At 34.8% G+C, this 15,220-nt stretch overlaps 1 protein-coding gene across 1 annotated transcript; it reads right to left on the reverse strand.

Moving 5' to 3' along the window:
- Positions 1-974: 974 nt before the first annotated feature.
- On the reverse strand, positions 975-5,840 carry LOC145620514 (GABA transporter 1-like). The gene is made up of 7 exons (XM_081675198.1): positions 5,691-5,840; positions 4,381-4,611; positions 3,478-3,575; positions 3,210-3,396; positions 2,302-2,432; positions 1,953-2,186; positions 975-1,370 (listed from the first exon to the last, which is right to left on the reverse strand). Exons 1-7 carry the CDS (start codon positions 5,812-5,814, stop codon positions 990-992), a joined length of 1,386 nt encoding a protein of 461 aa, XP_081531324.1. The 5' UTR covers positions 5,815-5,840; the 3' UTR covers positions 975-989.
- Positions 5,841-15,220: the final 9,380 nt, after the last annotated feature.

Below are 15,220 nucleotides of genomic sequence, written 5' to 3' on the forward strand. Positions count from 1 at the left end.
CAACCCGACCCGATTTTGGACAGGTTTTGAGCATAATTGTTTCGCCCTCCAAATCAGGTGGGACCCGGCCCGTAAATTTAATTTTTTGGGCGGGTTTGTGAATGCGTTTTTATGCATTTTAGTTGTTTTTTTGACTCGACCATAAAAGCCCGCATGACCGGACCATTTTGGGCGGGTTTGGGCATAAAAACTTTGCCCAAAACTTGGCCCGACCTGAGAAGTGAGCTGGTTTTTTAACCTTGGTCCAGCCCGCCTAATGATCACCTCTATCTTTGTCAAAAACAAACATGTTCTTTTTTGTCAAATATAATGTTATTTTTTCAAACACGTTCAACCACCCGATTAACCATAAAATATAACATGTTATTTTTGTAAAGACTTTATATTCTTTTTAATGTCATGTTCTTGTCAAACACAAATATGTTCTTTTGTCAAACACAGGTATGTTCTTTTTCAAACACTACCATGTTCTTTTTTTTTTCGCCCATGTTCTTTAAAATATGTCTAATTTTCTTTTCGGGTGCACCATGCGCATGGTACACCCGGGTGCACTATACTATTTTCAATATAAAAGAATTCTTAATTTGATTCAATATGTTATGTATTTGTTCAATTGAAATATTTTTTATTTGTAGATGTCATATGACTTTTTACAAATGGAATACTTTTGCTATTAAGAAAATTAAAAATAAAAATGTACTCCTTATGGAAAAAAATGGCATGTCTCAAGCAGAAGCGCAATGTTCTCAAAAAATGAGTTTTATGATTTTGGTTTGCTTTATGATTTGCATTGGTTACAATGATGCAAATACATATATCAACACTTTTTGTCTCCTAAACTTTAATAATTAAAAGAACTCCCCAAAAAAATAATTATGTAAACAATTTACATTTTACATATTCTACATGTAAGGAACAACATCCTATCTTTCAAATCCAAACAACAAGCTCGAAATATGAACTCAAGCTTCACCAATTCAGTGAAAATTTCATACATTAGCAAACAATGTATAAGATTTGGCATCAAGAATGATTTGCCTTACGGCGGCCACTGATCCAATGACCCCTAATATGGAGAAAACAACAGCAATGCTTAGATTCAACCAAAATATGAAGCTACGTTTCGAAGGCTTGAATGTAAGGTTGAATAAAATGACAGGTAGAACAAAGTCTAGAGGAAGGAAGCCAAATGCTCCAATAACTGCGTTTATGTCTCCGAAAAATGGGAGCATTGCTGATATTGTTGTTGCTATGGCGACTGAGAGAGACCGCGATATCACCCTTGGGATCACATTTCTTAGAGAGAATTGACCACTTTTCGGATCTGCTAATACTCCCTCTAATACTTCATTTGTGGGTTGCAAGTATATCTGCACCAAAATTTTAAAAAATTTGCATTACATATTACTACATATATTGAAAATATGGAAATTATAGTACAATTCAACTCTAAAAGGTTAAATCTTGTGTTTGAGAGTCGATCTCACGATTGATAAGTTATAAACTACGTATAGTGAGACCAAAGATCAAGGCATTTTTAGTGTTTGTTAACTTAATATAAGATTTATACTCCAAACTCGGCCACATACATCAACTGTCCGGTAACTTTTAATAACGTTTTTATTATTTAGATTCATATACGAGTTTCCTTATTATTTTTAACACTTTATCCCCAAGACTCTATTTCAGAGTCACCAAAAGTATTTACAAACATTTTTTTGGATTGATTTTTATAAATTAAAAAAAAAAAATCAACCAATAAAAGCTGGACACTTGGCAAGGGTGAGTCCTGAGTAACTCAACTCGAGGTCTATATAGTCTTACACTAGCTTACTACACAAGACCCATAACAAACTCAAGTCAAGACTTGTGTCGGATTTGTAATAAACATGCCCTAACTTTTAGTGTGACAATCAACGTGCAAGGCGAGAAAGAGTAAAGTTGTTACGTACCACACCAACAGCGGAAATTTGAAGAATGACAAAGGCATTGGTCATAAAAATGAACCATTTAGGTAGCAAAGGATTTCCATTTACAACGAAGTTGCTTAATATCTGGCCTTCAGCTTGGTTCCCAAATGCCCAGTAACCTGACACCGCCACACTGAAAAATGTCATTGAAACTACACTGTAACACACAGATAGTCCCTTGAACATCTTCCCTTTTACTGGAGGTGCTAATGTTGCCTAACAATATTGTTTCATAAATTTCATAAGTATGTAATTAGTAATATAATTATGTTATTTAACTTAGGCTAAGCCAAAAATTTAAAATATTAAGAAGATATCTCATCTAAATAACCTGAATTTCAGGGATAATTCCATTTCCAAAAGTTGTTGCAATAATTGCTATTGCATTAAAAACACCGAATAACCGATCCTCAGAGTTGCCGACTAGTGAGTAGTCTTTCTCTGGTCCTTTTGATGTATGCCCTGCATGACACAATAATGCAACACATTATTCATTTCCATTGACAACTTTAGGATACTTTTCAAATGCAATACAACGTATGATTTAAGGTTAGTAATAAATAATTCACGTGTTTCTAGTGAAATGATCACATGCATGGTAAATTTGCTACCGAGTATCTAGAATGTGTATGATAATTTGTGGTGTGCGAGATGTACTTTTACAACTATATGATGCATTATCGCATTGATGTGTACCTTTTTTATTTTTTTTTATTTTTACTTTACATCTAGGTGCAAGATAAAATTTAGGCATTTATATATGATTGTCATAAAGATAATTTTATGATTGCTACACACCTTTGGTAGGTGTGCAATTTAGGCATTTATATAGCTTGGTCATTAACAATTCTTGAACAAGTGACATTTTTTTTTTAAAAAACTATGTGGACATGTGAATTGAAAGAAATAGACTCTCATTGACGTTGTAATACCTTAGCTTATAAAAAGTTTTGATAGGACATGTTAGCTAAACCTAAATTTGACTATTAATCTTTTCAATTATTTTATCAACAAAAATTCGACATTTTCAAGGTATACATTAACTTAGAACGTAACAGTCCGAATACGCATTCATAATACAGGTATGAAATAGATTTTACCAAAAATATGTGATACTATAAGTAAGCACATAAGTAATGCAAAAAGTTAAAACATTATATATAATGTGCGAGTACAAAAAATAAATCATGAGCTCTATTATTTTTCATCAAGCTAAGATAAGTAAAAGGCTTGGATTACCAATATAGATGGAGCCAACAGTAGCAGCGGCACTATAGCCGAGGCATAGGAGTAGAGAAATCAAGTTAATATGGCGTAGAGAGTGAAATGAGGGCATTTGAGCTAGGATTAGCATTAGTCCTCCGAATATGATTATGAATTCATAGAGCTTCATTGCACCATTCGGATTGAACAACAAGTAGATAGCCTGAGAAATAAGTTGCATCATTTTCTTAGTATACATGACTATATTGTTGCATAATATAATTTGACTATATTTTGTAATAACCTTTATACACTGGCCACCCAAAAGACAAGCGCCAACAACTGCACCGTAGCACACTGCAAATTGAACTGGACCCACTACATATCGACCCCATCTTGGACCTGCCAATAATGTTAACAAATTGATTTAGTTTCTCCCTTCATGCCAAATCAATCATGCTAAAATAAGTTGAATTGAATAGTATTTTGTAAGTCATGATAGAATCCAATAATGTCACCATCATAAGCTAAACAATACAAGTACTAAAATATAATAATAAAAATGTGTTTTCTATGAATAAAATAATGGTAATAATTGGTGTACATGGTCAATTTCCTACGAACCATACATGAAAGCAAATAATTACAACACCATTTAATCTTTTGAAGTTGAAAATGATTAATTTAAGTGTCTTTCATCTTTCAAGTTTGATGCAATATTATTGAAAAGTAATAAGAAATTAACGTGGTCATTGGTCAAGTCATTCACGCCATTAGTTGTTTCCTTCATTATGATTAACATTATAAAAATTTGCTCCAGTAACATGTCAACATGATGATATAATGACCAATCGTTGACCATTTTACACAAATGTTAATCTATAATTAATATTATAAATTAATTATTAAGGGTTCGTTTGACATCACTGTGGTTTTCTGTTTTTTGATTTTTTGTTTTTAATAAGTATATTATACATGTCACATAATGAATCATAAATTATTTAGACTTATTGAAATCATGATAATTTTGAAAATTGACAATAGAAAAGTGAAAACACTTTTTTCTTGTTTTCTGTTTTTTGTTTTTAGTTTTAAAAAAAAAACAGAAAACTGAAAACCAAAAATAATGCCAAACAATGTGTTCTTTGTCTAATACTTTGTACTTGTACAAATATTGAGGACTTATATACGATAAATAAAAACATACCTAATATATCATGTGCCATGTCTCGGAAACGAAGATGGCGGCGACCTAATTGAGCATGGTGCTCAAGTACCAATGATAGCAAATTATAGGAATAAAATGTGACCATTGCTCCTGCAATGAGGCATATAATTCCTCCAGCCCATCCCAGAAATTTAAAAGCGTATGGTAAACTCAGTAGTGCTGGTGCCACTATGGACGTTGTTAGATGGTACCCACAGTGCACCCATGAACCTGTCGTTACAATTTAATCACACAAACGTCATTACATATACAACGTGTGTATTTTATACAGTAATATATATATATATATATATATATATATATATGAGTGTATTCTATACAATAAGAGTATAATATAGTATATATCCAATAGTCGTCTACCTTTAGTTAACTTTTTTTATGAATATAAATTTAGAAGTTTTTTGTAATATATTAACCGGTTATTAGAGTAATTTCCTTTGCGGTAAGTAAAGGATGAACGTAGTTAATTTGCTACCTTATCTTTTGAATTGAATGGCTTTCAATTCAATGTGTTCAATATATAAGTCCTATTTTACTTAGTACCGCCTATATTCTTGTATAATTATTACTCATCAATGATATTGAAAAATTTACTCAAGCATTATTACTATTATCCGTCCGCATTTATAATTTGCATTATTGCCCATATGGTTCATTCAGATAAAAAATAATGCAAGTAATAATAGAGGTATGCTATTACAAATGATGGTTTAATACTTTAATTTCTAACAAAAAAAAAAAGAAAAAAAAATGGTGGTTTAACCAAAAATAAAAAGAAGTTAACAGTGGTAGTTTGTCCCTCCTTTTCCTTCCAACCAAACTCACTATAGCCTATAGGAAATTATATGTACCAAATACGTAGTATAATGAATTTGGTAACACTTTCAAACTGCCACATAATATCATCTCTATTAATTAGAATCCTGGCTACGTGATAATAATCATCTTATTGTTATTATTTACTTGATTAGTATTTTTGCAAACTTTACACAAACAACAAAATTTGCCCAAGATAAACAATTGTTTTGGAAGAATGCACTATGTATACATATGATTTATAAATTGGTGTTTTATGACGAATTTTGATACTCAAAACTACATTAGTTGATCATGCCTTAAATAGGTGTAATAGTACAGGGTGTATATAAGAAATTATACTACTCGTAAGTTATTGTTGCAATTCAATAACAAACATTGTTATAAGAAAAGTTAAAAAAAAAAAAAAAATTTCAAGATCCGCCACGCACTGGATAGAGTTGATCAATAAAGAAGACCGGATTTTTACATACCTTTAGATTGGAGAACAAAAAGTGCACCAGCATCAAGCTCCTCCTTTGTCTCATGATTAGATTCTTGGTTAACAATTGTGTTCTCTTCTGGAACTACTTGTGTTTCAACAATATATGTTCCCATTTCTCTCTCTCTCTCTTTCTCTCTCTCTCTCTACTTTTTCTTCTTGATCAAATAATAATACAAGTATAAGATAGGCCAAGGTAGACTTGTATATTGTAAATATACCATTCTTTATGTGAATAAATAGTCGTTCAGCCTACTTATTTGGATTATTGATGTAATAAAACAAAACATATGCGTTAGTATAATTGTATGTATGACAGTATGAGTAACCTTTCCAGAAATACATTTAAAAAGGTGGTCAGCAGTTGACATAAGTGATATTTTCGAACAAGACCCAAATTATCTCTTTGATAAACAAAACATGTATAGTAGATAAAACGGAGTAAATTATATGTAATAAAACTTGGGTAAGATACGGTAAGCGATTTAATTTAAGTTTGCCACTAAATTTGCATTTCAAATTTATTAAGGTGATAATTTTTTTTTATTATCATTTTTTTTATTTATGATATATTCGGGTCCATTTAATTTTCCTTGCGTTAATACTCGTATTTTTTTTATTATAATATAATTCTATTTTCTATAAATTGGACATGAGCACCTCGCCTACCATCTACCCACTTTCCAAGATGATCGATGGTATGAATTTGTTACAACATTTCCCTTATTTTCACACTTCTTTTTTACTTTTATTTGTTTTTGTATCTTTTTCAAAAAGAATCACAATCAAGTTGTTATTTTATGTTAGCCACACGCACTCTCGATTGCAATTGGCACTAATGGTATCATGATTTTTGACTTGTTGAGGGTACTTTGGTTTAGGATGGAGTTGTTAGAAATTAGAAATCAAAGGTGAGAAATCGACTTATAATCTACCATGAATATAGCAAATTAAACCAAGTGAGAAGATGGTCGCTCAAGCTACACCAAGTTTTATATGTAGTTGGTCGTTAAAGGGATTTCTTTATTAGTATTATACAGTTACTCGCCAGTGTTATAGGGGTTACTTAATTTGTACAACAGGAGCTGTTTTGTTATTTTCTAGTACAAATGGCCACATGATGTAAGTAGCCGACCAGTCACACACAAAAAAAAAAAGCACTGCTCAAGTTTAAATATATACTCCATCCCTCTCTGTATCGAACACTTTTACTAAACAACTACTTCAATTCGTATCGAACACTATTACTTCCTTCGTTTTTTATAGTTGTAACAGGTTGACTTTTACACTATTCATGTGTTTCACTTTGACTAGCTTTGACGATTTATACTTAAGTAAATATGTAGTCATGTGAGATCTTGTTAGAGTCGTCTCAATTTATACAATTTTAATATCTAAGGTTTATACTTTTTACATATTGGTAATTAAAGATATTAGCGATTGAAAACATGCATTGGCAAGCATGAAAAGAGAAGTGTTGCAACTATTAAAAAACTGAGGAAGTATTAAACAACTACTTTCACATCCACCTCTAACTCTCTACCTCAAACATCTCTATTCAATTTAAGTGTTAGTAATTGACTGCTACAGAGTAAATATATATATATATATTCTCACAACTAACATCTACTCATAAAACTAAAATTTGTTGCAGCATCTCATATTGCTGATTGCATAATGAGCTCCACAAGAAGAGGTTTGGTCATAAGGACCCCACAAGTCACAATAAACTAACTCGAAAATACGAGTTGATTTATTTTCACTTTAAGGAAAACTACTCCTAGGATGCTTAGCTCGGTGACACACTTCACAATCTTTATTTAAGCTACATTTGGAAGAAAAAAAAAGGAAGCCATTGTACTACTTTCTTAGAGGGATGACCCAACCGATTATGCCAGAGCTCCAAAGAAGACAAGCTATCCACTGAGACTGTCGAAACCTCTTGAACATTCACCTCCTCACACAAATAGTAAAGTCCATCATGTCTTTCACCCGTGCCAATCACCTCCCTCGTTTGTAGGTCCTGAATAGCACACATAGATGAGTTAGTTATGAGACAACAATTTAAATCATCACTTAATTGTGACATCGAAATTAAATTACAATGCAACTTAGGAACAAAAAGAACACTATTGAGGGTCATTGTTTTTGTAAGTGTTACAACACCCTCCTTCGTGGCCATAATTTACTGCCCATTAATGTTGGTCAAACATGAGAGATCTCCCGTAACATGATGTGAGCAGCCCGTAACAATAATCCACTCACCATTCAATCGATTTGAAGGAGGTGGGGGAGTATTGAAAGCTGGAATCGAGGACTACCACTTCTCCACAAAAAATCCCGTAGTAGTCTGTTGTGGTTGAGGAGTTGTGGTAGTCTGTTGTGGTTGAGGAGTTGTGGTCATGGCATTGGCTGCCATACTACCCCAACCCCGACCAACAGGAGGAACACTCTTCCCTTTGGCCGCACCTTTCAAGTTAGTACTAGAAGACCCATATTTTCCACGTACCAAATAGAACGCCATGGATCTCAAAACAAGTAGTGGTATCATGTCATGTTTTATGGCAAAAAGTACAGGTCAAGGTAGTCCTCTCTGTGCGACTGAGTCTTGGTTTTGGTTTGGACTCCATACGAACAGCAAACCCCCCAATGTCTGGCTTCTCATCACGTACTTGGGAGATGCCACGAACACGTTCATCTTGCGAGACCTGCTGGTTGCCTAAGGAAGGCAGAGGGTCTTGCGAGAGTATATTGGATCGTAGGGCAAAGTAGTAACCTGAACAAAGGCCTAAAAAAATTGTTGCAAACGATCATTTTCTCGGCGTATCTCATGTTGTTTTCCCACACCACAGGTACACTTCCCACACTTACAGCTTATGAGGGGTTCGTACTTGGTAAGATCATCCCATAAAACCTTCAATTTTCCAAAATAAATCACAACAGACATGGTCTTTGTTTGCTCATATTTGCTAATTTCAGCCTTCAATTGTTGAATACATGGTCCGTTAACCACGCAAAAACGCTCGTTTTAATCATCCCACAGTCACTTTGCATTGTCATAATTGGAAAGCAATGATTTTATCTTCGAATCGGTCGTGTTCATGAGCCACGAGACAAGCATACAATGTATCGTGATCCAATCATCTTTAGTAGCAGGAAGAATAACATCATTGATTGGTCCATCAAGAAAACCGAATTTTTGGCGAGACGAGAGAGCCACATAAATCGCGTGAGCCCAATCATCAAAATTATCAAGCTTGAGACGCACAAGGGTGATGAAATCATCGGGTTTGTCTTGTGCGCCTAAATAGAAGGGGGAATTAGGTTCAATTTTTGGTGGTGGTGGTGTATTGCCGCCAGCCATAGTTTAGGTTAGATAAAAAAAATCTGCTTTGATACCATGTAAAGATATGCAAAAATAGGTAGCAAAAACTTGAATTGTTATTCCATCATCCAACCATATTTATACAAGGAGAGAGATCTTGTCATTCTAGGAAACTAAACATACTTTCCTAAGATAAGTCTAACAATATATAGCAAATAATATATCTTAGCCTAACAAATATATTCTATCATATCTTTTCCTAATAACTTCACTATTCGGGTAAGATTCAATGTGTCTTCTTTATTACTTCCTATTATTTTACTCTAGAAAAGCATTTCATAATTGATTAATAAAAATATGAAGAAAAAAAATGAATTGAATAGACGTATCTAGGGAAAATTCACTTCGAAGCGACTATTCTCTAGATACACACATCGTGTTATTTCAGAATTGAATCAATTTAAAAAAGACAGCCAGGGAAGAGTCCTTTAGTTCCTATTATTTGATTTGACCATTTTGGGTTTTGACAATTGAGAAATCAAATCACTTTAAAAATTAAAAAAACTTATTTCTATTACTACCTCCCTTTCATAAAATCAGCAACAATTTCCTAAAACGAAAACTACACATTATGTGCAACAAACCAAAAGTTTCCCTTTTTAGTAAATTTTTTTGTGTAAAATTACTAGCATACCCTTACTAAATTTTACTTAACTTCAATAAATAACATATTAACTCTTTAACCCAAATTAATTTATCCTTAATCAAAACTCTAACCCACATTCTTTCTCCTCCCTCACAACCACATCTATCACCAACATCACCATGTTTTCTCTCTCCTCCCTCTCAACCACCACCAACAGCACTTAGTCTCTCTTCTATCTCTTCTCTCACAACCACGAAAACACCACCACCACCACTCAGATCAACTTTGTTCCCTTTTCGTTATCCTCAACAGAAAACCCAGCCCGCCGCCGCCACCACCTCTGTTTCCCTTTTCAAAGTCGCCATCGTTCACCCCTTTCACGTCACCCTGCCAGTTCGCCGCCTCTACTACCCTTTTCAAAGTCGCTGTCGTCCAACATGATTTCAATATTTCGATTCTTTGCGGTAAGTTGGGGTTTTAGATCTAAAATAGTGGTCGTTTGTGGGGTTTTCGTTTGTTGGACAGAGGTGGTAAGGTGGTCTACTAGTCGCTGGTGGTCGTGCGATTTGGTTAGGTGGGTTCATTGGTGGTTGTAAGTGGGGGTTTTTGTTTTTTGGTGGTGAGTTGGGGTTTTGATTTGTTGGTGGTTGGGTGGGTTTTTGATGGACGAGCGAGTTGATTGGTGGTGGTGCGAGTTGGTTGGATAGGTTTTGGGTGGTGGTGCTAGTTGATTGGTGGTGGTGAGGTGGAGCTTCGTTCATTGGTGGTCTGGTAGTGGTGTTGGTGGTCTGGTGATGTTGGTGGTCTGGTGTAGTGGTCTGGTGGTGGTGCGAGTTGCCTGGCTGGGTTTGGGTGGTTGTGGTGGGGTTACTTTCTCTCTCATCCGACTAATCACATGCCCCTTTATTTACTAATCTTTGCTTAAGAAACTTTACGTTGGTGATTGTGCAACCCACTTTGTTATAGATTTTATGAAGCAGAGGTAGCATTTGATTTGAATGCAAATGAAATTTAATACATTAATGGAAAATACATAAATCAAAACATAAATTGTATAGGATAATCCGTGCTAAATTATCTTACTATATATTTTACTCATCAAGATACACACCCTCGCCCTCATCGTCAATAAGCTAAATATAGTTAACCTTAACCCGGCTAAAAGTTGATGATGAACAACTACAAGGAATCATTCTAGCTCAACCTGACCTAGGTTAGACCATACACTATAAATACTCCTACGCACATGTACCACATATAAGGGGTTGAACAAGGCCTCTATCAAGAAATTGAATCCTATAGCATTCTCTTTTATTGTCAAACCAAAATAAAAAAATACAAAAAAAAAAAAAAAAAAAAAAATCCTACTTTCTACTTTTCCTTCTAAATGTCAATACCTCCTTAAGCATCCAGGGGTGATTTTTTCAAGCTACACCCAAGGGAAGTTCATGTTTGCTCCCTTAGCTAGTTAGCTTGCTGGTACTGTTAGTCCATTAAGATCCAACTATCTGTACTAGTGAATATTGAAAATAATATCATGTATGTGAGACCTTGATTGATTCATTGTGATTTGCTCTAGTGCAACATCAACTATAAGGTTACTGTTCCATTATATATATAGCTAATGCAACGACAATAAGATTACCTTATGTCAATTCTTTTTTTTTTTAATTTATGTATTCACATTCGGGCTAATGCAAAGCTAGTGAAGCAGTGGTCTAGCTAGAGTCATTACATATTTACCTACAGAAGGTATTGCGTGAGGCTTGCCTCACCAATAGTTTGGTGAGTCAAGTATTAAAAAACCAATTCACGTTTGTAGATGATATCATATAACCAATATAAGATATCATCAAGTCTATACATGATATCATGGAACCAATAGAGGATATTATTGAATGGTAGAGGGTAAGATCGGTCGTTGGACAATCACCCTAAACCAAACAATATTTCTACCTAAACTAACCTAAGACAAGTCTAGGGTAAGTAGAGGACTGTATCCAAAGGGAATGGGTAAAGAGCACCAAGAGTATGAAACGGTTGTAAGCTAATTCGGTCACAAATTGGGTTTTGATTGGTTAACTACTATATAAAGGAACGCTAGGGAAAACGGGATTTAACACCAACCAAAACCAAGGAATCAATAACAAGGACAAATCATGAGCATACATGGAAGATAGTAAAGGAACTCAGCATTGTCTTCTTTCAAAGTCACAACATAAGTACTCCCTAGATTAAGCACGACAAGGATTAAGTTTCAAGGATAGGAAGTGGGTTTCTAGCTCGAGTTTGTCTCTCGATCGTTCCAAACTAGCATGAAGCACAAATAATGGGGATTTCTCACCTAATTACCACACTAAAGCATCCTACTCAATGAAACCAAACATCCACAAATCATGAAAGTAGCATAATCCAATTGCACAAGAAAGGACTCACTCCAAAACCCCAAATTTGGATATGAGAAGAGGGATGAACACATGAGCATATTGTGGCCATCAAAATACACATGCAATAATCAATTCAAGCATAAACAACCACCAATCCAAGGTAGAACATGAATAAATCCAAGTCAATCAATCATAGCTTGGTTGGGTTTTCACCCAACCCCTAACTAAGAGACTACTCACTAAACATGGTGGAAATTACTCTAACAATTAAAACTAGGGTTTTTATGAATTCAAATAAGCTAGGAAAGAGATAGAACAAGAATGGATTAAACATGAAAGAACAAATAAACAAGATTAAGGGAGAAATTATCAACTTAAAACAATTAAAACTGAAAATTAAGAGCAACAGATAGAGAAAAGAGATTACTTAATAAACTTCAAAGTTGAGAAATTGTTGAGATTAAGAGAACAAACTTCAATTAATTCTTACAATGATTGAGTTTTGAGGAAAACTAAACTAATTAAAGAGGGTTTAAAGGAACTAAGGGCCTAAGAAAACTAAAGGTAATTAAGATAGAAGAAGCTGGGTACAAATGAGCCCCCAAAGGCTATTTATAACCCACAATTACATAGTAAACTCTGCAATAGAAAGCTCGCAGGACCTATCTGGCGTAGCCTATCCAAGGCCTGGAGAGGCCGCTCCAAACCGGGGAAAATTGGGGCAGAATGCTCCGTAGTAGGGTGGAGAGGGCTCTCCAAAAAGGTGGAGAGGCCGCTCCTCTATGTTGGAGAGCCTCTCCTTGCGAAATTTCTTGAATCTGCCAAGGGAGGCAGGAACTTTTGCATCAAGGTGGAGAGGCCGCTCCGCTGACATGGAGAGGTCTCTCCAGGTGGAGAGGCCACGCCAAGATCAAGAGAGGCCGCTCCTCCTTATTTCCTCACTTTGCAATAATTTGGCAGGAGCCTTTGGTGGAGCTAAGAGAGGCCTCTCCAAGGACAGGAGAGGTCGCGCCACTCTATGGAGAGGCCTCTCCACCGCACATCTCTCGTTCTTCTTGACTTGGCTCCTTTGCCTTGGCTTCTTTCTATCATCTTCTTGATTCTAACCTTGGTTCATCATCCATAGGCTTCAATTGGTCGTCTTTAGACCTAAAATATCAATAAAAATACTAACAACCCGTGAAGCATAAGATACACAAAAATTGCATAAAAATAGAGTGAATAATGAACTAAGGCATCAATTCCTCACATATTCAACGTTAAAAACCACTCTATAATCATAAAAAATAGCATGCTATCATTGAACAAATAGATGATAACATCTATAGGCGTGATGATATCATTATACACAGTAAATGATATAATGATATCATCTAGGATGATATATCATGGAACCAATAGAGGATATCATAGAACAAATAGAAGATTATCATAGATACAATAGATGATATCATCATATAATTAATAGAAGATATTATCCAACAAACTAATAGAGGATATCATCCAGCCTACAAATGATATCATATAAAAATTAAAGTATATATATCATCTAGCTTAGGCAATAGATGATATCATTTAGCTTAGGCAATAGATGATATCATTTAGCTTATAGATGATATCATGGAAACAATAGTGGATATCATCCAGCCTATAGATAATATCATGAAACCTATATAATAGAGGATATCATTGAACAAATAGAGGATATCATGGAACTAATATAAGATATCATCTAGACAATAGATGATATCATCCAACTTATAGAGGATATCATCTAACTTATTATAGATGATATAATCTAAACAACATAATCTATTTTATAAAAATTATTAAAAGGTAAACAATGGCGGAACCACCATTGAAGCTCCTGTACTAAGCTCATGGGTACATAACATATTCTCAACCAAAATTCATGCATTTGTTATCAAAATGCTCACAATTCAACATACAATCACATAGTACAATCAATTTCAACAATTATACGTCACACGAGAAAGCCCCAAATCGATTTTTTTGGACATTTTTCGAAAAATCTGAGAATCTCAAGCAATTATCAAGCCAATTCAAGCATAAATCATGGACAAATATAATAAACAATCTTTAATTTCTCTCTCCTCTCCATCCTCTTTAAATTAAGCATAAATCATGGACAAATAAAATGGAGAAATTTAGCAGAAAGTTGAGGAGAGAGAAAATAGGGATAGGTTAAAGACGAGGGAGGAAATTAAAGAGAAAGTGAAGTAGGATTGAGTGGGAGTACTGTTGGTGATGGTGAGTGGAAATGAGGGTTTGAGAAGTTTGTATAGTCGTACAAACAATAGCTGGACTGACGAAATGTTTGGTCAGGCTGAACTAAACCAATAGTTTGTGATTTACATATATAAGGTCTATTGTGACAGAGTTAGTGCTCCTCTATTGCAATGGATTTGGATGTTGTATTTATCCTAAAATGTAATAGTGGATTTACTAAAATAACATATTAATAACTACACTACAATTTATCACAAAAAATTATGGAAAATTTGTCAAGATCGAATATTATGACCTTTTTCAGGTCTTTCAAAAATAAAACAACCTTTTGATTATCCCAGAATAAAATGACCTTTAACATACATCTACCATACATAGAATAAATAACTGGTAACCTAATCTAATGGTTAACACTAGAAGCGTGTTGCGCGATAGATAGGTAAAGAATTTTTATAATTTTCTTTTTTCTTTTTTAAGATAATTGATTTTTTAATTAAAAAAATTATAAGAAAAAAAGACCCCACCCTCTTTCTCTAAACTATCGGCAACCCAAAAATTTTCAGCAGCCACCTCTTCCCCTCCCCCACCTGATCGAAGACTGGTGACCATCCAACCCTCATCCCTTCCCCTTTTCGACCTTCCCACCCCCTTGCCCTTCCAAATCAACCCCCTCCCCAACAGCCCTCATCTCCTTCCCCTCCCTTTTCCGGTCCATGTTCCGACAACCCCACGCCCACCCCCTTCCCCTTTATTGTCAGCCACCTCCATGATTTTTTTTTTCAACTTTCTCCGTCCTCCATTAAATCCGGCCACCATGGCCCTCACCACCTCTCTTTCCGAACATCCTCCCCTTACCCTCCCTTTCCGGCTACCTTGCTTTTCCGGCCACAATCCATCCTAAATCGACCAATCCT

The sequence above is a fragment of the Chenopodium album genome, chromosome 27 (genome assembly GCF_948465745.1).
Source record: "Chenopodium album chromosome 27, dcCheAlbu1.1, whole genome shotgun sequence".
NCBI lineage: Eukaryota > Viridiplantae > Streptophyta > Magnoliopsida > Caryophyllales > Amaranthaceae > Chenopodium > Chenopodium album.

Excerpts from the sequence above, each read along its gene's own strand:
- LOC145620514 (XM_081675198.1), bottom strand. The coding sequence starts at position 5,814 with ATGGGAACATATATTGTTGAAACACAAGTAGTTCCAGAAGAGAACACA. Across the intron at positions 4,612-5,690 it reads TTTTGTTCTCCAATCTAAAG|GTTCATGGGTGCACTGTGGG; the intron begins GTATGTAAAAAT and ends TTGTAACGACAG. Across the intron at positions 2,433-3,209 it reads TGTTGGCTCCATCTATATTG|GGCATACATCAAAAGGACCA; the intron begins GTAATCCAAGCC and ends TGTGTCATGCAG.